At 39.3% G+C, this 22,859-nt stretch overlaps 1 protein-coding gene across 1 annotated transcript in view; it reads left to right on the forward strand.

The window, feature by feature from the left end:
* Window positions 1-300: 300 nt before the first annotated feature.
* Window positions 301-22,859, forward strand: part of TMX4 (thioredoxin related transmembrane protein 4) — a 37,366-nt gene continuing 14,807 nt past the window's right edge. Inside the window, exons 1-4 of the mRNA XM_081097234.1 lie at window positions 301-606; window positions 10,660-10,775; window positions 18,188-18,233; window positions 19,783-19,911. Of these exons, the coding sequence (XP_080953360.1) occupies window positions 416-606; window positions 10,660-10,775; window positions 18,188-18,233; window positions 19,783-19,911 (482 nt within the window). The 5' untranslated portion in view covers window positions 301-415. The remainder of the gene's footprint in view (window positions 607-10,659; window positions 10,776-18,187; window positions 18,234-19,782; window positions 19,912-22,859) is intronic.

Here is a 22,859-nt window from a genome sequence, read left to right on the forward strand (position 1 = left end):
TCTCTTTGCTACCCTTTGAGGAGGGGGTGCATTTTTTAAATTAGTGGCCATGTTTCTCTTTAGAAAAAACCCACACGCGCCAACCGCCCTTCCTGGGTAGCCGGGGCACACGCGGTGCCTGTTGGTGCCTGTTCTTCCTTATGCAACAGCCAGTCATGTTTCTGTTCAGCTTGGTGGTCAGGAAGAAAGGGAAGCCGTCGCCTAGCAACCGACACCCCGGGCCACGCAGCGGGAGGGGGCGTGGCCTCAGCGCGCCGCGGCGGTTAAGAGGCGGTGCCCGTCCCGCCTCCAGCCGGGCCTGTGCGCGCGGCCCGGTGCAGGCCAGGCAGCCGGCGTCCCCTCCGAACGCCCGGGAAGGTCCAGGGCGCGCGAGCAAGGCCGCGGATCCGCCTCTCCTTTCGCTCCGCGCCCCACGATGGCGGGCGGGCGCTGCGGCCCGCTGCTCACGGCGCTCCTGGCCGCCTGGGTCGCGGTGGCGGCGGCCGCGGACGAGGCGGAGGAGGCCGGGCCCGAGCACGCTGCGCTGCCGGCCGGGCAGAGCATGGTGCTTCCCATGACTGCCTCCAACTGGACGCTGGTGATGGAGGGCGAGTGGATGCTGAAATTGTGAGTGAGCCCGCCCGACCCGCACGCCACACCGTCCGCCCTCCCGGCGCCCCGCGGGTCGCCCCCGATGCCGCACCCTCCGGGGGCTGGACCTCGGGCCCCCCGCGAGCTGCGCTACCCCCGGCTGCTCGCGCTGCGCATGCGCCGGCCCTCCGCGGTGACAGCCGAGGGGGAAGCGCAATCCCCTCTGCTCCCTCGCCTTGCTTGCCCCCTACTTTAGGGAAAAGTGTTTTAGGGGTGGGGTGGCTGAGCAGCTTCCCACGGAGAGGTCCTGGGGAGGGGGAACGGAGAAAATCTGCCAGAAAATAGCGTGCTTTTGATGTAGGTGTGTAGGTCGAGGAGAAAGGGCGGTCATTCAATGACACTTAACGTGCAGAACAAATACGTAGCGTGTGCTAGGCAATGCATTCGTTGAATGAATAGTTGCAGCACCGAGAGGGCAGGCCAGTTTGTCTCTACACTATCTTAGTATTCATTTTGAAAATCCGAGGTGTGAAAAAATAAAACAGATTTTGAAATTTTAAAATCAAATGTTGATATTTGTAATTTTCAGGGGTAAGACTTTCTAGGTAATTGTAACTTAATTGTGCTAGTGTTATAAAGAAAAGGATATTAATAAATTGCCCCCCATTTGAAAGATAGAAAGTAAATCATGGTTAGTGCCTTTACTTGATGGCAAAATATAGTTTTGGGTTAGGAGCAGGCAAGGGACTGTTTATCATGGATTCAATTAATTTATACTAGGAAGAAAGATTTCAAGTGGACAGGGGTAGATGTTTGGATAGCCTTGAGAGACCATTCATGGTGGGCCTGCAGAGAAAATGAAGGATGGAGGAAAGATCACTAAGATCACATCTCATTGATCTGTGGTTTCAGCAATATATATATTCGATCATTACTATTTGACACCTAATTTTTCATTGAGTACATACACACTCATATAATTGGATCTTTCCTTTATTTGTCCCAGACTAAATTTTAAATCTGTTTAGATGCAAGCAGAAGTCTATAAAATGAAAAAGTCCTTGTGAGATCAGGGCCAAAAGTTAAGTCACTTAGCAGATTCAAAGAACAGAATGCACGTTACCCCTCAAACATAAATTTACCCTTTAGACCTCAAAGTGAGTGCCTTTGGTATCATGATAAAGCAATGAAATTATTAAAGACATCTGTTGACATGAAGCTCTTATTAAAATAAACCCCCTAACTGTGAATGGAGGTGAGGAGATCATTTTCCTTTTAAGAGAGAAACTTGTAAGCAGAGTGGAACTGGACTCAGGACCGCCGTGTTTGTGAGCGTGTCAGAGGCTGCATTTGGTCAGAAGTAGTACAGGCAGTTCTTTTTTCAGGAAGTCCTTGCACAACGGAGTTTTTCTAGATGTCTGTTTTCCGATTAAAACTGAGTTTGTATATGACATGACAGTCAAAGCAGAAAGGCCTCAACTATTTTATAGTTACTTTTGAAATAGTGCTTTTATTTTTTAAGCAAAATTACTAAGAACACTAAAGCTGAGGTAAGTGTAAGCTAAGTTAAGCTTATAAAGAGGCAACAGCCAATCGCTCCTATGTTTGGCCATGTTGACACTTCAAATTTTACTTGTTTGTAAATAGACAAGCCTAGATGTAGCAGTTGGCTGCTCTACACTTGTCATGTGTCCTTTGCATGGAATGCGCATGGGCTGTGTGATGCATGGTGAGACTTGTAACCCGGAAGTAAGCTGTAGACACAAGATCATTTTGGTAGTTCTCTTCAGAATAGGAACAAGGCTCAAAGAGGATTTCAACCACTGCTTCCAACTTTCTACATACTGAGCCGAGGTGCTTGACTGAAGAAATATTGTGACACTCCTCAAAAATGTAAAATTCATTATATTCTCACTACCTCTAGAGGCCTATTAAGAATTTCTAAGAATTCATTCTAACAGCCAATAAGTTAAACTTTTTTCATGATATACAGGGTGTCCCCCCAAAATGTATATACACTTTAGTAGCTGATAGCGCCATTTTGAAAATGAAATGTATTTGAACAAACACTGCCTTTATAATTTTCAAAGTGTATGTATACATGTTTTTGGACACCCTATATACAACAGAGAGAAAAAAAATGTGTTAATACTAGTTTTCATGTTAACACTTTGTTCAGCTGAACTGGTCATAATAAATGGAACTTGTTAGACATTCACATGGTTAGATGGTGTATTTAACTTCTCTAAAGAATCAAGTTAGGCTTTCTGACAGTATTAGAAATCTGACATTACTTTGAATGACAGTTCTTTATTTGTTCATTTGCTTATATGCTTCCTCTCTTCTGGGAATTTTTTTCTTTTACATTCACTTTATACAAAGCTACCATAATGTAATTCCTGGTTATATTGGTATCAATAACTTAATTATTTTTTAAAGGATCTAACAGTGTCTGCTCTAAGACATGAAAAGCTTTTACTATAAAGTTTAATTCGTACTACTTTCAGCCAATTTTTTTTGGATCCTTGCAATTGAATATCAGTTTTTAAAAAGCACTCTTTGCTGAGGAGAAATATTGGTTAAAAATATTCACAATTCTGGAACCTTTTTCAAGATCTGAGAAATTCGTCCATTACTACATATTTACATTTTCTTTAATGCTGTGAACTTAAATATTCTATTTTTATCTTACTTTTTGCCTTCATATATGGTTCTATGATTTCTATCCCCATTTCTCCCATATCTCTATAATTGGCGTTCTGTGCTTTTTTCATCAACTGCTGATGGAAAATTTGCTCTTTCTCAAGGTTAGGAAAGATGGCCTAATCTTTAAAATGCCTTCTGATGTGTTATTTCCATTGTTTCATACTATCTTTTTCTCAGCTGCTTCATAACCTTGTCCTATTTTAAACACTTTCTTGGCTCCCATTATTCAGTCTTTGAGAAAATGACTTTTGTTCTTTTGAAACAAAAGTATGCAATTTAATACATTCTGTATACTGTTCTGGTACCTGTTTCCTCCAAAAGAAACCTGAAGATATCCAAATAGCTTAAGAATGATGCATTGACCTTTAAACTGATGTTCAGAGAAAACGTTTGACTTTGGGTTAAAATTCCTCAGGAAAGCATGCAGATCTTTCTAACGCACTACTCTTCCTGACTTCGTTCTTGGGTTGATCATGTTTCAGAATTGCAATTAGTCATCTGGTGGTGGAGGAAAGCCTCATTTACTTCCCTGGGACATCTAGGTTTTAGTATTGTTTCCTCCATACCCTTATTATAACATTATTGCCTTACCTTACCCATATCAAATAGTTATAATTTTCTGCAGTGTAATAGATTGTTTTGATTTGATGATTGTGTTTTTGAGAGAGTCATTGCTTATCATGTGTCAGCTTCCGAGTTGGGGATCTGGTAAGATGAAAATGAATGAGTCACATTCCTTGATTTCAAGGGACTGGCAGTCTACTGTGCCCTCAAGAAAGTAATTATTATATGTAGCATTCATTTATTTAGAAAATATTTACTAAATATTTCTTATCTGTCAAGCATCTAGCAATGGTTCTTACCAGAGCATTTTGGATTGGACTGTTCTTTGCTGTGTGGGGATGGTTCCCACATGGCAGAACCTTTGGCATCCCTGGTTATTACATTCTAGTAATGAAGTGACATCAAAATAATTTAACAACCTCCATCACCTGTGCACATGTCCAAATACCTCTGAGAGAAAACCACTGCCCTAGTTACTGTTTTGGTTATTTAAAAACATGCAAAAGAGGAATTCATAAACTAACAAAGAAGTATTTGATTTCAGAATGTTTCCACAAAGGGTATTCTTCCACATCATTATTGTCATTGTCATTTCAATCATAGTGAACAGTTATGTTGTTTACATCACAGTTTCTTAATGCTCTTATTTGATCATCCAGCAATCAGATACAGAATTATCATTCTCAGTCTCATTCACTGGAGGAGACGGAAACTTGTGAAGATTAAAGCTTTGACCAAGGCTGGATCTTTAGTAAGTTGTGGACAAGGCCAGAACTAGAATGCAGACCTGAGCTTGGCAGTCTTTGATCAGGCCAGGGAGAGTAGCTGGGTAGTGGGGGAGCCTGAAGGGAGGCACAGAGTCAGGCTGATTTGTGCTTAGGCTCACAGCTGCCAGCACCTAGGCCCACATAAGGGGAGGCCTTTTCCCTATGGGATTCAGTGGCCTATCAATGGTCTTACCATCTTTCTAGTTTCTGCAAATGAAGATTTTTATTGCTATACTGGAGGCCTGGTGCATGACATTCGTGCACTCAGGTGGGGGAGGGTCCCTCAGTCTGGCCTGTGCCCTTTCACAGTCTGGGAGCCCTTGGGGGATGTCCAACTGACAGCTTTGGCCTAAGCTGTCAGTTGGACACCTTAGCGCTGCTGTAGAGGTGAGCCAGCTGGGTAGTAGGGGAGGAATGTGACTCATTCATTTTCATCTTACCAGCCATCAGCCCGGCTTGTGGCTGAGCATTTCCCCCCGTGGTCAGTGTGTGTAATAGTGACCAGTCGTTCCACTGTTCATTCGATTTGCATATTACCCTTTTATTATATAGGATGCTCATTCCTGACACACCTCAGCACTCATACAGGTTCTCTGACTTCCCAGCTCCCTGGGAAAATTCTTTTTCACTGTGTCTTGTGTTGTCTAGCAGGGCCCATATCGCAACTTGTAATTATAAGTTAATTTATATGCTTTGGTACTGAGTTTTTGTCTGAGTCCTCTGGATGATAAGCTTTTAAGAAAAGGAACTAAGTTTTTCTTCTTCCTGTTTATCTCAAGAGCCTTGATAACTATCAAGTACTGGGTGTGTTCAATAAATACTTTTTGACTAAGTGAATGTATAAGTAGTAGACTTTATTTGTTCCTCTAGTGAAGAGCTTCCTCAAATATATCACGGAAGGAAACACCTGTATATATTTTCTTAGGTGCTAAGGATAATCACTCTCATCTACCATTTGTTCATTGATGTAATAAACATTTATTATGATGTAGGGTCTGCCAGGTTCTGTTTAAGTACAAACAATGCACCAGTCACTACCTTAATGGAGTGAAGTAAAAGTAGTAAATTCCAGTAAAAGTAGTGAATTCCATTTTCTCTTGCAAGTAGAATGGTTTTCGTAGAGGTGTCACTGATTATTTTTCCTCTGCATTTTTGAGAACATTTCCTAGAAATGATCTAAAGAAATATATTTGAGCATACAATTTTGAAAAAAAAGGATCTTTATTGTTGAAAGTATTATAGATGTCCCCCTTTTTTTCCCCTACTTCCCCACTTCCATTCCCTCCTCAGGTCTTCATCACTATTGTCTGTGTCCATGGGTTATGCACATAAGTTCTTGGGTTGATCTCAGATTTTCAACTCTTGGATCATTAAGACATTTTCCAGATTTTCCAAAATGAAGCATAGCACTTGATGTAGTGAAGGCATCCCTTGTTGGCATAGAACAATGAATCTAGTATACCTCTTTCATCTTCATTGTTACAGATTTTTCTGTGCATTTTGGTCACAATAAGTTCTAAGTGAGTATTAATTGTATCTGTCATTGCCCATCTCACTTCTACAAGGATAAGAAAAGAGAATGTCCTGGGAAACACGTGACATTCACACCAAGACAGAAGAAAAATTTTCCATTATTGGAGAATAAAAATAATATTTTTAGTAAAATTTTATTTCAAGGAAATATAATTCACTCCTTCCCTGAAGTATTTAATACACTTAATGAAATCTCATACCAAATTGAGTTATGCAATTAAAGAATTGAGGGCTTTCAACTATTCCATACAGCAGAGCTTAAATGTAATTTGTACATGAATACTAATGGATAACAAAAGCGTGTTGTTGAATTTTGTTTTCCAGAAATGGTTATTAATAGTGGACTGATATTCAAATTATAATTTTTTAAAATATATTTTTATTGATTTTAGAGAGAGGAAGGCAGTGGGAGAGAGAGATAGAAACATCAATGATGCGAGAGAATCATTGATTGGCTGCCTCCTGCACGCCCCCTACTGGGGATCGAGCCAACAACCCAGGCATGTGCCCTTGACTGGAATCAAACCCCGGACCCTTCAGTCTGCAGGCCGACTCTCCACGCTCTACCCATTGATTCAAACCGGATAAGGCCCAAGTTATAATTTAACAGTGTTTTGGCTATCTGGAATATGTTTCAAATGACTTTATGAAGCTTACTAACTTTACATACCATTGTCATCTGCAAAAACTTTAAATAGAAAGATACTTTTTAAGTGTTCATGAATATAAAGGTACTAATTTCTCTTGGAGGTTCTTAGATTAAAGGAAGGTTACCTTATATGTAAAAGAAAAAGTTGGAAAAAGTCTGTTCTTTATCATAATTAGGAGAAGACTGCCACTTGGAACTAATTTTAAGTAATATAAATGAATATTGCATTCAGTCCTTTCTGATGAGTTTTATTCATGCATATGTACATAAATAAATTACATGTATACATGTGTTATAGAGAGAGACAGAGAAAGAAGAGCATGAAAGTCACATACATGACATACATGACTTTCCTCTGGCCCCTGGGGGTATTTTATTTATAGTAGTTCTAATTACTGCCTAAATAACTGTCCTTTAAATATGGAAGAATACTAATAATTTAAAATGCTTCTATAACAAAAGACCGATTTCCACACCTGAGACTTGAAGCTGGTTTATCTCCACCAAAAGAACACACTAAGTGAATGAATGATATTGGTGGATTTCAACACAGTAAGCTCAGATTAAATCTCAGAGAGAATGGCATTAACAGTGCTGCAGACCAGTGGGTAGCAGCTACATAGAAAATGGAATATCTAAAATTACTTCAATGGCATTTGTATATCTGAGGGTCAATATTACCAAAAAACCCCTCCGATTTATATAGTAGCCTGTCTAGAGATTAGGGACTGGGATTCTTTTTAAATGATGAAATTTGCATGATTTAATAATTACTGAGGTAGCAAATGTGTCCACGAGTTACATGCAAAAGCAGGGGTTCAGGGAAACAAAGCAAAGAGCATCTAGACATCTAGAGTTCATTGAACTGCACTTCAAGATTTCTTTCTTTTTTTTTTATTCTTTCTCTCCTCCTCCTTCTTTCTCTCCCTCTGTCCCTCTTCCTGTCCCCTAGTCTCTCCTTCTTCCTCTCCCCCTCCTTTTCTGTCTCTGTTGATATTAGGTATTATTTTCCTTGGAGATTTTTATCACATAAATACCTCCATCTGGGTTTTTGTTCTGCGTGGTTTTAGGTGACCTTAAGTCTCTCTAAACTTGTCTTGTCTGTCAGCAATACTGTAAGGTTCAGATGAGCTGATGTGTCAGAAAAGTGCCTTGAAGATGTCAAAGAGAAAACCACAGGAACAAAGTGGTATCACTGTCGCTAAAGGCCCATGACACCCACTTAGCTTTAATACCTGACCTAATTGCAGTTTCAGCCTCTCCCAGAAACATAATCTCAATCAACCAGTCTGGAACTTTCTAGTCAAGTACGCTTAAGGTAATCTGTCCAATACCTGCCTGTCCCTCCAAGAAGAGGCAACCTGCAGGATTAAAAACTCTTCCAACTCACTCAGGTTCTCTTTCCTCAAAAACAAGATATCCTGGTTTAAAAAATCATCCTTTCTTTTCTTTTGTTAAAGGCTCCTTTGTCCCACCCTCCTTCTTATAGAAACTTTCATTTTGTACAACCCCACAGAGCACCCTTCTTATTGGTAGATGGGATGCTGCCCAATTCATGAATAGCTTAATAAAGCAAAGTAGATCTCTACTCAGTTGAATTTTGTAAAAAACAGAAACCAAGTAGTATATTACCAACATACTTTGTATTAATGATTGTTCTTGATATGTGCCTGCTTTATATGTGTCATCTTATCTCCCAATGACCTTAAAAGATAGCTGCTGTTATTTCATTTTACAGTTGAAGAAACTGAGGCGTGGAGTGATTATTAACCTGCCCAAATGTAACCTTGTAATTAGCTAGTTTATTATATTAATAATAGGAAGAGAGCAAAGGGGAGACCAGACTTTATAAGCATGTTCATCTGGGCAGCTCCAACTTTAAGCTCCCCAGGGAACCATGGATCCATTCCCTGCACATCCCTGGGGGAAGGGATCAAACAAAGGGGGAGATGGGCGTGTGTGCAGTGCAGCCCACGTGACCTTAGGGAAGGTCCTTGCCTGTCAGTCAAGCCTGGGGAACAGTGATTTGACTAGGAGGATGGAGCCACTGCAAGTGCCTGGAATCTTGGAAGTTTAAAGTCCCCAAAGAGTTCTTTCTCTCTTGCTTCCTTCTTGACCCCTGTTTCTCTCTTGCTCCATGACCCACACTTGGTCTCCTAAGCCAAATTAGATGATGTTCACTGGTACTTGTACTTATATATCTTTTGTATCTTTTTAGAGCAGCGGTTCTCAACCTGTGGGTCGCGACCCCTTTAGGGGTCGAATGACCCTTTCACAGGGGTCGCCTAAGACCATCGGAAAACGCATATGTAATTACATATTGTTTTTGTGATTAATTGCTATGCTTTAATTATGTTCAATTTGTAACCATGAAAATACATCCTGCACATCAGATATTTACATTACGATTCATAACAGTAGCAAAATTACAGTTATGAAGTAGCAACGAAAATAATTTTATGGTTGGGGGTCACCACAACATGAGGAACTGTATTAAAGGGTCGCGGCATTAGGAAGGTTGAGAACCACTGTTTTAGAGGCTACTATTCGATCCACTGTACGTACTTTCTAAACAGCAAATTTCGCTGGATTTCCATTTTATATCTGCAGATGAAATCCTGGACCACTTTGGAGCTTTGTGGTGTGAGTTTTTGTGATAGTTTCCAGGATGTGGGAAAGCATTGTAAGGCCATAGCATATTGCCAGGAGGATGGCCCAGGCTCCCAGTTCTTCCCTTGACTTCCACCTTAAACTTCCCTGATCCATTATTCACAAGCTGCCCAGTTATTTTTTAAAAATAGAAATCTAATCATAATTCTCTTACTCTTTAGGGTTTACCATGGAGCTTCAAATACAATCCTAACTCTTTATACAGTTTTTTCAAAGGTTGTGGATGATGTCTTCACCCTCCTCTCTCATTACTCTGAGCTTCATTCACATTGTTCTCTTTACTTAGAAGTGAACATTCTTTGACCCCTCTCTGCTCACGCCCCTACTTTAGAACTTAGCACAGATGCATTTTCCTCTGTGAGGCCTTCTGAGACCACCCAGCTCCCGAGTGTCTACACAGTATCTGTCCCATACTCTCAGTCATGGCATTTGCCACCAGGCTTGTTAATTGTCCTTGTGCTGGCCAGTGTTCACCTCTGGATTGTATCTACAAGGAGAGGGAGCGGGGTACCACATCTGTCTTGTTCACAGTTGTAACCTCAGCTTCAACATTGTGTGCAATTCAGATTTATGGAATAAAATAAGTAAATGTAAAAACCAGGATTCTGATTGAAGTCCCACTTATTTCTAACTCCTCTTCTCTTTAAGAAAGTGTTGGGTAAAGCTGGTTTAGCCCATAGCTTCTACTTTCTTTCTTGGACTGGTTCAGAACTGGTGCAGATCTTTGGAAATGACTCGCATAAATATTTGGGAACCCACTAGTAACAGATGTTCTGGTCTCTGCTCATCAGCTCTGTAGTTATGATGGACCTGGAACTGGTTTGGCTAGGGATGTCCTTGTGAAAATTGTCCTCCTTTAGTGTGCAATCAAAATAGTATTCTCCCTCAAAAATCAGAAGCTACGTAGAATGTGACAAAATTTGGGTTGATTGTAAGAAAAACATTGAAATAAAGTATTTTATGTATTACAAGAGTTTGTGAAAATCTTCTCAAACTTTGGCTAATTTCTTCCCAGTGAATTAATCTTCATACATTAAATTCTAGGGAAATATGTTTTTGTTTTTCTATATCAGATGACTTTGGAAAAGCTTGATTTTGTGCTTCCTTTTAGACAGATATTTATTTTTTTAACTTAGATAATTTGTCTGTTTTACAGCTGTTTTCCATGTTTTATATTGATTAGCTATTCTTCTTTTATAGTTATGCCCCTTGGTGTCCATCCTGCCAGCAGACTGATTCAGAATGGGAGACATTTGCAAAGAATGGTGAACTCCTTCATATCAGTGTGGGGAAGGTAGATGTCATTCAAGAACCAGGTACTGTAAATGTTGAACATTAAAGGCAAATGTTTGTTACTTTTTAGTTTGAATTTTTTTCAAATATATCGAAAAGTTGTGATACTCATGAACTGACCATCTAGAATCAACAGATAACATTTTGGCATATCTGGGTCTGTCTATGTATGTGTGTGTTTACACATATATATTAATATTTTTAAAATTATTTTCTTTTGCTGAGTCATTTGAAAATAAGTTGCAGACATCATGATTTTACCTTCAATACTTTGGCATATTAAAATTTCCCTAATTATTTCCCACATGTCTTTTAATAGTTTTTGGAACCAGGATCTAATCAAGGGTCACTATTTGCATTTGGTTGTTAAGTGTTTTCAATGGCCCTTAGTTAAAATAGTCCTCTGATATTCTGAAGAGAATAGGCCAGAGGTGTGCCTAGGTGTTTTCTTATATTTTCTATAAACTTGAAGTTCAGCCTAGACTCTAGAGGCATGATTCAGGTTGGACATGTATGGCAAGAATATTTCATAGGTGATACTGTGCTTCATAATTTATTAGAGGCCGGGTGCACAGATTCATGCACATAGAAAGGGAATGAATTAGAAGGTGGCCTGTGAGGCGGGACTGGACGAGACGGGCTGGACACACCTTGGAGCCAACCTCCCGCAGTTCCTCCCCAGCCAGCCGCACCTGGGGCAGTGCCAGGGCTCGAAGGGCATCTCGAAGGGTCCCTCGGGCAGGTGGTGGTCCCTTGGCCTGGCCTATGGGGATTGGGCTCCCTCCTCTCTGGTTCCAGGGCACTCACTCAGGAACCACCACTGCCAAGTCACTGCAGCTCGGCAGCTCCTGCGTTGAGCATCTGCCCCCTGGTGGTCAGTGCATGTCATACCTACCGACCGGTTGGTTGGATGGTTGGATGGTTGCTTAGCCTTTTATATATATAGACTAGAGGCCCAGTGCATGAAATCCGTGCACAGAGGGAGGGGTAGGAGTCCCTCAGCCCAGCCTGCACCCTCTCCAGTCCAGGACCCCTCACAGTCCGGGACCTCTGGCTCCTAACAGCTAACCTGCCTGCCTGATCATCCCTAACCACTCTGCCTGCCTGCCTGGTCATCCCTAACTGCCCTCCCCTGCCAGCCTGATCACCCCTACCCGCCTCTGTCTTGGCCCCCGCCACTGTGGCTTTGTCCGGAAGGATGTCTGGAAGATGTCCGGTCTAATTTGCATATTACCCTTTTATTAGTATAGATGCCATCAGAAGACATGTACTATCACTGTTAGTAATGTTCAGTTTGAGCACTTGGTTAAAGTGAGGACACTAAACATCTCAATTATAAAGAAAAGATCCCACTTTGTGATTGGCAGGTAATCTGTGGGGTGATACTTTGGGGTTTTGAGATACATAATGATCTTACCTGAATAGAATATTTCATTGTGAGTTCCAGAATGATGAATTTCAAATTCTGTTGTGTCAGCTATATTTATTATCTGTTAAATGGTGTAATTTTCAAAAGAAAGAGGAGGAGGCTAGAGGAATCTTTTAAATTCTTAAAAGATACACACAATTTGTATTTGTAGTTTAAAAATAACTGTAAATAAAAGTTGGGTGTTTATGATTCCAGTTTCAAATTTGACTATTTTCAAACTTTATTAGGCATTTTTTCCTATTTACATTTATTTTCTATTGTGTTCCTTTACACAAATAAAAAGAAAGTAGGTATGGAAATGTAGCTGTTACCTTTCTGCAATAATTGTGAGTTCAAAAAAGACCTTAGAGGGAGGGTCAGGGTAGGGGTGGGGAAGTAGGGGGGGGTAAGAGGTCAACCAAAGGACTTGTATGCATGCATATAAGCATAACCAATGGACACAGACAGTAGGGGGTGAGGGCCTGTGCTGGGGGGTGAGGGTGGACTGGGAGATGTCAATGGGGGGAAAAGGAGACTCATGTAATACTTTAAACAATAAAGAATTAAAAATAAAAAAAGACAGAGTATTGAATTAGTAGTTACTTGGACAACAAAATTGACCATGTCTGTTAAGATCCTTGTGTTGGCAAACCCATGTAGAGAGGTTTCTATTAAAAGCCGTTAGTCCTCAGGCCTCTATCCACCTTTTTAAGCATTGGAATCAAAGCCACTTTTGCACATCTGCTATTTAGAGATGGAAAATTATAGTTATTAGTTTATGGTTTTGGCTATTATAATGAATTATTCTGCTTAGAGGTCAAATCATTGCAATTACACTTTTGCTGTACACTTGTTTTCATCTTTTAGTAGTTTGATTCCAGAAGTCAGGTATAAGTCTTATTCATTAGTGGGCATCAGACACATTTTCTGAGGAGTTTCTTGAAAATACAGCTGGCCTATACACGTTTTAGTCATTTGGTATAGCTGCTGTGAATTCACAACATGATTTTAAATAAAAGAATTTAACAGCTTTGTGATGGATTCATAAATCTAAAGTCTAATTGAATATAGTATTTTCATCTAATATGTTTGACTTATTTTTTCTATTGTAGATTGATTTGTGCATTTTTTTAAAGAGGTAACAAATTATGGAATATTTTAAAAAGAAATTTATTATTGACTCATGCTGTTTATGTAAAACAAGCAATATATATTTGAAATATTTATCAAAGAAGAAGGAACAAAAGGTCTTTGGTCTTATGTAGTATTAATTTACTGGCAAGCCTCTATCCCTATTTTTGGAAGCTATTTGATTATTTATTTTATTTTTACAGAATCTAATGTCCTGAACAAGCAGTGGGAAGCCATTGAAATGTTACTATTTTTCTCACACTTGAGCACTTTATTAGATATTGATGTGTACAGATTTATATTTGGTTATAGGTCTCTATTAGTATATTCTTTCATCAGGGCTGCTAATAAGGGATAATTTCATTTCTTTTCTCTGCAAAATTTAAAAAGAAGGGAAAGGAAGAATTTTTGAAGTATTCATGCATAATTCTTTAGTTATTCCTGTAACTATTCCATTGGTATATTTAATAAGAAATTTTTTTAGGATTTCAGAATTATAAAGACTGGGAATTAGAAATACATTATATTTTTACAGTTGAGCTGTAGAAGTCACGGGAAGGACAGACCTTAGATTAGACAACATTACATTGCCTGTTTAATATTGCATAGACCAGATGATGTTTCAGTTGTTGACTTTGGGAAATTAAATTTACTACATATGAATATATACTTGAACCTTCTGTTCCATGCAGATGAGCTTAGTTGTCAAAGACAGGAAAACAGTAGCTGTTCATAGAGCATCCATGGATGATGGCTATGTCACTAGATTAGAGGTAAACTAGACCCCTGCAACAGCCAAGAAAGAGTAAACTTTATGATTAAAACCATTAATTTCAGAAGCCAATTTAGTTTATTGTACTTCAGTTAGTGTTAATATTTTAATTTTATAATTATAAAACTGACTCTTTTTTATTCTATTTATTGCCCTCAAAGATAAGGTTTGATCTACTTTTTATTTATTGTTTTCCCTTTGCTTCTTTCTTTAGTGCTAATTAATACTTAAACATTTACTTCAGCCTCTAAGTGTGTTAAGCACTTATATACATTTCAGGCTCATAACAGCCCTAGGAAGAATAGACTGTTTCTCTCTATACCCTTTAAAAAACAAAGCCTCAGAGAGGTTAAGTCACATGTCCAAGGTAAAACAGCTAATAAATGGTGAAGCACAAGCCAGTAGCTATCCCCATTTTCTTAATCTAGAACTCAAGTAATTTCTATTGTGCTTTTGCCTATCAAAATATATTTCCCTGTCATAATTTTCTCTCTAGTCTTTTAACACTTCTTTTTATTTTGCTAAATGTTTAAGATAAAGTTGCTAATAAAAGTTTTTTTCTGCATTTTGGATTAATGCCTCTTTTATGTTGCAGTATAGTCTTCATTTTAAGATGGTAGTTGGCCCTTAAAGTAAAAAGGGCAGGCCTGTAGGAATTTTGGAAGGCCTTGTGGTCAAACGTTCTCTCTTACTTGAAGGTTTGAGTGCACTTGTTTCTTCCTCGCTTACTGATGTTTGTTGCAGTGAACCATCACGCAAACCTTAAAAGGAGCTGCCCCCATGGTGTTATTATATTCCTTAAGATCCACATTTAACTTGTTTTTAAACCCTGAGGCCACAACCTAAGATTGTGCTTCTCTGTTGATCATGTTTTAACTTTTAAGGTAATGAATGTCTCCCTTGAAACTTCGTAACATCAGTGTTAAAGGTTAGAAGACATTTTTGGAGCGCTGGCATGAGACTCAGAGCTTTCTGATATCTTTCAGCCTCTCAGAAGTGACATTTATTTGAGATCAGTTTTCTATGGTGTCAGATATTTAAGGGCTTAGTAGTTGTCATAATCCAAGGACTACTTCGGTTGTTCCAGATTTTGTTATTGATTTTACTGAATACATCGTCAGTGACAATATATTATTCCAGACAGCAAACAACTCATATCTGAGTTAGATGTTCTAACCTTAGATGTGTCCCACATGGGTTGTCATTTGAAAAAATATTAACAAACATGAAGCAATCTTGAGGTGCAACCATTTGTTAATAATGGTCATTATTTTCAATGAACCTTAATTAGCAGTTTTGTATATTGATATCATCATTACAAAAAAAACAAAATAGCAATTCATATTAAAAGCCAAAACATTTTTATACCCTTTCACCTAGCAATTTTGGGAACATGCATCCTATACCTTCTAGCCTAAAACAAAAATCTGAGACCATCTGTCACTGTGTTTCTCTTATTTTCTCTGTACTCAATGATTTCCATTAGCACATTTATTAGTGAAAATATGTTATATTATCCAAAATAATGTACAATTTCCAAAGCACTTAACAATAAATTAGTTTGTGTTTGTTATAGCCTTTCATTTTACTTCAACTTTGAATCAGAGATTTAAAAATATGAAATAATAACTAGTATTTATTTAGTACTTATATATCAGATACTGTTTTCTATGTTCTTTATAAATGTAAAATTATTTAATACTAAAATAGTATGAGAAATCATGATGCTTATTTATAATAAGAAAACCTAAGCCCAGACAGATTTAATGTCTTTGGTTAAAATCAAATAAGAGGCAGAAGTAGGGTTTGACCCCAGGTAAGCTGGCCTGTGACACTGGAAATATTATTTTGTATATTATATAGCTTACTGTGTTTTATGAAATGTTTTATGTATTTATTGTTTGCTTTTTAACTTATTGCCATTGCCAGTGATGACCAAGAACATTTGCAGGATTTTAAAGAAAGGTTAAAAATTTTGTCTTCACTGATAACATTTATTAGAAATCCTATCTATGTATTTTAATAAATGTAAGACCTAAATAGAAACTTTAAGAAATGGTGACATGCTATTTGTTCATTCCATTTTAAAAGATCATCTAAATAAAGCATAATACGCTAACATTGTCACTTTTCTTACATAGAAACTTGGGTGGTCATAGGAATCTCTAGCTAATAAAGAAGTGAGCTGTGAAATTGTTTATAATAATTATTTTAAGCATATAGTAATTTTTAAGCCCTTAGGCTTACCAACACTTTTCCCCCAGGCAGTTTAGAGTTGAAAATAAATGAAAAGATACCCATGTTCCCTGCTAGCGTGGAATTCCAAGCAGTGTTAGAGGTGAAAATGCCCTGCAGACAGACATGCTTGTTAACAGTCTCAGTTGACTTCTCAGGTCACTTGTGGTGTTGTTACTGCCAGTACAACCTTTAAAAAGATGTACAATGAGAAATGTATGTAGTAAATGTTTCTTTTTGTAACATTGACTTTTACTGCCTTCATAGTACTGTGTTTTCTTTAAGTGCCATAGGGCTATTTTAGAGTCTGCTTGGTTTGATATGAGGGAGAAAAAAAGCAATTTCTTCTTTGGGAAGACCCCACACTAATCAATAAATTATCATGCTGAATAAAATTTAATTTATACAATGGGTATAAGCAACTTTTGTATGTTATTGAAAGTAAACCTTGAGCGTTTCAAATAACCACAAGATGTGGCATTTGATCTCCTTTATTTGAATAGATTTTGATTTTGTCCAAATTGTTCTTCAGTGGGAAAGTCAGAAGTGATGAGAAATGTGAAAGTCATGTCTCTGTCATTTCCCCATGCTGGCCAGGAACATCCTTTCCCTCTCCTTCTCTTTGCCAGTACCAGGCTCGCTCATTCTTGGTGCCCACAGAAATGTTTTTATTTGTAAACATATAAAGAGCAGGGATTTGTTCTTTACTCCTAGTCTCATCCAGACTTTTGTTGCATGCCCCATTCTTGATATCATCTATCTGTTTAGAGTTATGATGGTAAGTATCAAGGTCTTTCCCTCTGCCACTAACCAGACTGTACGCTCTGTGAGAACAAAGACTGGACATGTTTTTACTTATCTTTGTGTCTTGAGCAGTTATCACAGTCCCTGGAACAAAGGTAATTAGTAAAGATTTGCTGACTTATTAAGGGTTTTATTTGTCTTTGTTTTCACATGTATTTCACATAGCGTTTGATGTCTAGTTAATGTTCAGTAAAGGTTTGCTTTACTGAAAATTTGAGAAAATCTGTTTAATGTACTGTCCCTGGACAGTACTTACAAATTTTATAAATGTGCTAAGGTTATACATGATCTTATTATTTCAGATTCTTTATTATTTTAAAATCTACATGTGATCTAATAATACCTGTTATTTATTGATTGAGTCCTTTACTATGTGCTACTAGTAAGTACTTAATATACTGAGCTAGTCTAACTTCAGAACAATTCAGTTAGGCTTTAATATACCTATTTTCTAGATGAGGTCACTGAGATTAGAAAAGTTAAGCAATTTATCTAAGGTCAGAAAGGTTAAGTAATTTATCTCAGGTCATATAGTCATTACATGACTATAACCTGTTCTGTCAGCCATCATAAAATTCTAAGTGATACACAAGCCAGAAAACTCCTATGTAACATCAGAATAAGCAAGTTGTATGTCAATAACTGGAATGTATTAGAAAATGAAATTGGGTAAAAATGAAATTTCTTTAAGTAAAAAAAAAATAAATAGTGTATGTGACTTAATTCTGTGATATAAAAGCAAGCTCACCTGGCCAGCATGGCTCAGTGGGTGGTGGTTGAGCACTGACCTATGAACCAGGAGGTCATGGTTCAATTCCTGTCAGGGCACATGCCAAGGTTGCACGCTCAATCCCCAGTGTGGGGCATGCAGGAGGCAGCTGATCATTGTTTCTCATCATTGATGTTTCTATCTCTGTCTCCCTCTCTCTTCCTCTCTGAAATACACACACACACACACACACACACACGCACACACGCACACACGCACGCAAGTCAGCTTAGGCTGCTTGATCTTATAAATTAAGTTAGCTGCTTGGGTTAGTTAGCGTTTGACTTGTAACTTTTTTTGTTTATGCTTCTTGTAGGTTTGAGTGGCCGCTTCTTTGTCACCACTCTCCCAGCATTTTTTCAGTAAGTTAAAGTAATATTCTGGGCTTGTAAATATTATAAATCGGTAGGTGTGTATCAAGAATTCTAAGTTGTTTTCCATAACCATCACACATTCAGCTTAACATTTGGAGGAGAAAGACAGCTCTGTGGGAATGACAGCTATTAGAAGAGAGGGATGCTCAGAGTGCTGCAGGCAGCTAATAGAAGGTGGGGCGTGGGAGGGTCAAAGAAGATTTTTCTGATGACATAAAAGGTGGGATGATTCTTAAAGGATATGTCGGAATTGGTTAAATAGACAAGGTAGAGAGGCCTTTCCAGATACAGGAGATGCCATGGAAAAGCCCAGAAGAAAATGAGCTACCTTCTGAGAACTGTAATGAGTTCTGTATGGATCATCCTGGCTGATGTGATGTTAGGGAGGCTCAAGTAGTGAGAGGGGGAAGAGAAAGGAAGGGGTGGGTTCTGGAGATGCTTGGGAGGTGGGGTCATTGGGACTTGGTGACCAGTTAGCCATAAGGAAGGAAAAGCCTGCAATGACTACCAATAGGCCATGTGTCACTAGTAAAAGCTATTGAGGAGCTATTAGAATAAGATGAGGTTTGGAAGATAGAGGCCAAAATGGAGAAAATAGTGTGACGTGACTATGCTAATTTCAAATAGAAAAGTTTAGGTGATTGTCTGATTTGAGGATCTAAAGCTCAAAAGATTTAGACTGGAAATACATATTGGGGATTTCCCAGAATCAAGATAAGAGTTAAAATATATTTAGAGAGAATGTATGCAACAGGAATAGAAGTAGGTCATGGATAAAACCTGGGGTTGACCAGCCTTAGGACAGGGAGTAAGGAACAAGGAGGAGTGGTCAGAATAGGAGGAAGAAGTCCAGAGAGCTCAAAGGCCAAGGGAGAGAGGGAGGAAGGCATGTTCAGTTGTGGGCAGTGCCAGTGACAGACAAAAGAGAAAAGTGCTGCCTGGATGTGGCGCTTCAGAGTCACTGGGGACTCTCCCCCATATGAGCAGTTTCCATGGAGTCGTGGAAGCATAACCCTAAGTCGCACGGATTGTGAATGAGTAATATCTGAGGAGAAAATGGTGAATGTAGACGCTGCTCTTAGGAAGCTTGACTGGGGAGAAAGCAGGGGCGGGGGAAGACGAAAGGGGCATGTGAGATGGTGTTTTGTTCATTTTCAAGGAGGGACTTAAATGACAAAATTTGGAAATGTAGAGACAGTTTTTAAAACTTAATAACAACTGCTGTTTTGCTGTTATAAGAGAAACTTGTAATACTTGGTAGCAAAAATAATAAAAAGTAACTTGGCAAGAACTTCGCTTATGCTCGTGAATTTTGCAGTGATAAATTAGAATGTTTAATGCTTTTTCAATTTCTCATTTGTAATAGATTAATACTTATGCATGCTTCCTTATTTATGCCTAGCTATAATTTTTTTCTCTATTTAAGCCAAGTTAAAATTCAGAGTGTAGTTCACATGTAAAACCAATAGTTATTTTTGTTATCTGCAACACTTGTTATTTAATCTGTGTGTTTTCTATTTGTTTTTATAATTTATAGTGCAAAGGATGGGATATTCCGTCGTTACCGTGGCCCAGGAATCTACGAAGACCTGCAGAATTATATCTTAGAGAAGAAGTGGCAATCAGTTGAGCCTCTGACTGGCTGGAAGTACCCGGCTTCCTTAACGTAACTTGTAATTTTTTTCTAATGGGGCCTATTAATGAAACAAGCAGTATCAAGTGAACAGTTCATGGACCTTGAAAGTCTCCGTTTTTCTTCATATTCACTTCTGATTACCCAGGCTACATATGACCATGCTTAGACCATGTGTGTTTTGGGTTTTATGGCCCACATGTGTTTCAGCTAGTTGTGAGTATACTGGGAAGTAAGTGTCCAGCTTCAGGTGGGTTGCAGAAAATCACCCCTAACTTTTTCACTAAGCCACACCAACCAACTGTTTTCTCTCTTTTTTTTTTTTGAATATATATTTTATTGATTTTTTACAGAGAGGAAGGGAGAGAGATAGAGAGTTAGAAACATCGATGAGAGAAAAACATCAATCAGCTGCCTCCTGCACACTCCTCACTGGGGATGTGCCTGCAACCGAGGTACATGCCCTTGACCGGAATCGAACCTGGGACCTTTCAGTCCGCAGGCCAACGCTCTATCCACTGAGCCAAACCGGTCAGGGCCAACTTTTTTTCTCTTTAGAAAATATGGTATTGAACACAGTTATCATTCTTTCTTCCTTTTAAATTATTGATAAGATATGGAAGTGGCTCTTTCTTGAATTATAGTTTATGAAGGAATTACTCTTGTATCAATGTGGAAAATAAAACCAATGGTGTCTTTAACTGCCTAGCGGAATATTGCCGGGTAACTTACAGCCATGAGGGTGAACTACATAATAATTGGTGAGGTAGATAGGGCCAATCCATAATAACTTTTCCCATAGTTGGTTTTAGTTTTGAATGAGTTATCATATTTGTAATTAATTTTGTTAGTATATACAAGTATAAGGAATATCCTTGCTGAAAAAGGATTAAATGATGTAATATTTCAGGAATACATCACGTAAATAGTACTTATGTAATACTCTGATAATACGTAACTTAGTCTACCGTAAAAGCAGCTTTCATTCTCCCAGTATTGGAGATGAGTTTATGCCAGATACTGTTCCAGCTGCTAGATATTCAAAAGTGAAAAAGATGGGCATGTACCTCTGCTTCCCTCAGGCAGCTGAAAGTAAAACAGATTGAAAAAAAAATAGAGATATAAAGAATTGTAGGCTGTTTAAAACAAAACAAACAAAAACAATGTTTACTAAGGCAGGGAATAACTGGGGCAGGGACCTCTGTTGGATGAGGGATTAGGAGAGGTCGTTCTGAGGGAAGGACAATAGTGAGACCTGAAGGATAGAACAACCGAGTTGCGTGCAGAGCAGGGCAGGAATATTCCCAGGAATCAGTGTGACATAGGGATAGGCCCTAATTTGGAAGAGCTTGGTATGCTGAGAGCAGAAAGGTGCCGGGGTCAAGACGGTGATTGGTGGGGAGAGTAGTATATACTAGTATATAAACCGAGAAAGAGGGGCAGGCAGGAGCCAGCTCGTACAGGCCTTTGACCACATTGAGGAACCTGGATGCTATCAGTGCGTGCAATGACATGGTGACTCTTCGGAAAAGAGACTGGGGAGGGCAAGAATGGATGAGGTCAGACAGCTAGGAGGCTGCTGCCCTGTCTAGCCTAGGGATGGTGCTAGTGCATAACAGGGTGGCAGCAGTGGGATGGAGAGAATGGGTGGATTTAAAATACTTTGCAGGTAGACTTGGCTAAAGTGAAGGAGAGGGAAGATTTACAAAAAATCTTCTGGTTTGAATCTTACTGGTTTGAGCAAGAGAAAAGCAAGGGTTCAGTGTTAAATGTGTTAAGTTTGAGATGCAGATTTCTTTGTAGAGCTGTCAAGTTGGATGTGTGGAGATGGGTCCTTAGAGAATTCAGGAACACAAATACAAAACATATAGATGGTATTCAAAGCCTTGGGAGGGAGGAGATCACCTGAAGATTGAGAGAAAAGTGCTTGGGGCCTAGCCACAAGACACCCACAGTTAAGAAGAGAAGGAGTCAGCAGAAGGAGTCAAGAAACTGAAAATGAGTACCAGTGAGTCAGGAGGACAAGCAGGGTTATGGGGTTTCCCGGAAGCCAAGTAAATTAGGTGCTTAAGAGTGTAGAGTAGTCCTGTGTCCTGTGTTACCAAGAGGTGAAAGAAGATCAAGTCTGAGACATGGGTGTTGAATGAAGCAATTGCAAGGTCATTGTGGCTTTCACAACTAGTGATACTGCAGTAGTGAGGGCAGAAGCAGATTTGAATGGGTTAAATGTACAGTAAGGAAGAAGAAACAAGTGTGGCCTACTCCTTGGAGAAGAGAAGCTGGAGGGTCCAAGGACGCTCTTTTTAAAAGATGGAGAAGGTAGAGCATGTTTTCATGCCCCTGAGAATGACCCAGCAGAAAGGAAGAAGTTGCTGATGCAGGCAGAGGGGCTGGCAAAAAGAACCAAGACATTAATAAGCCAAAGGGATGGGATCCAAGGCCAAGAGGAGGAGGGCAGATAGACTTTCTCTGTGGAAACAAGACAAGGTGCATGCAGGTGAACCCCAGGCTCAGATTGGGTGGTGAGAAGATAAGAGAGATCACATAATGGCTTCTGATTTCACAGTGACATGTGAGGAGTGTGAGCTGAGAGTGAATGGGGAGAGGAGGGTGGAAGGGTGTGAAGAAAGGGAAAAGCACAAGAGCTGCCCTGGCAGGTAGAGCCTGAAAGTGCAGTACTGAGGCACAAACAGGTTTGTGACTGAAGGAAGAGCAGTCAGCTGATTTGTCCCCAGAGACATGCAGCTGCCCACAGTTGGGGTTTTGCCAGGTATGTACAGTGGAGGGAGAAGGGGCCAGGGGATTTGAATGTATTTACAGCAGTGACTGAAATGATGGCTGTGGGGCTGAAGCTCTGTATGAACACAAGTAAATCCAGGAGAGAGGACAATGTATTGCAGAGTGGAAGGGCAGATCCTTGTGACCTGAGTTTGTTTGTTTTTCCACAGTATGCATCACCAATGGTTCTCCTTCTCTCTGTT

This window comes from Myotis nattereri, assembly GCF_964212035.1.
Source record: "Myotis nattereri genome assembly, chromosome: 8".
Lineage (NCBI taxonomy): Eukaryota > Metazoa > Chordata > Mammalia > Chiroptera > Vespertilionidae > Myotis > Myotis nattereri.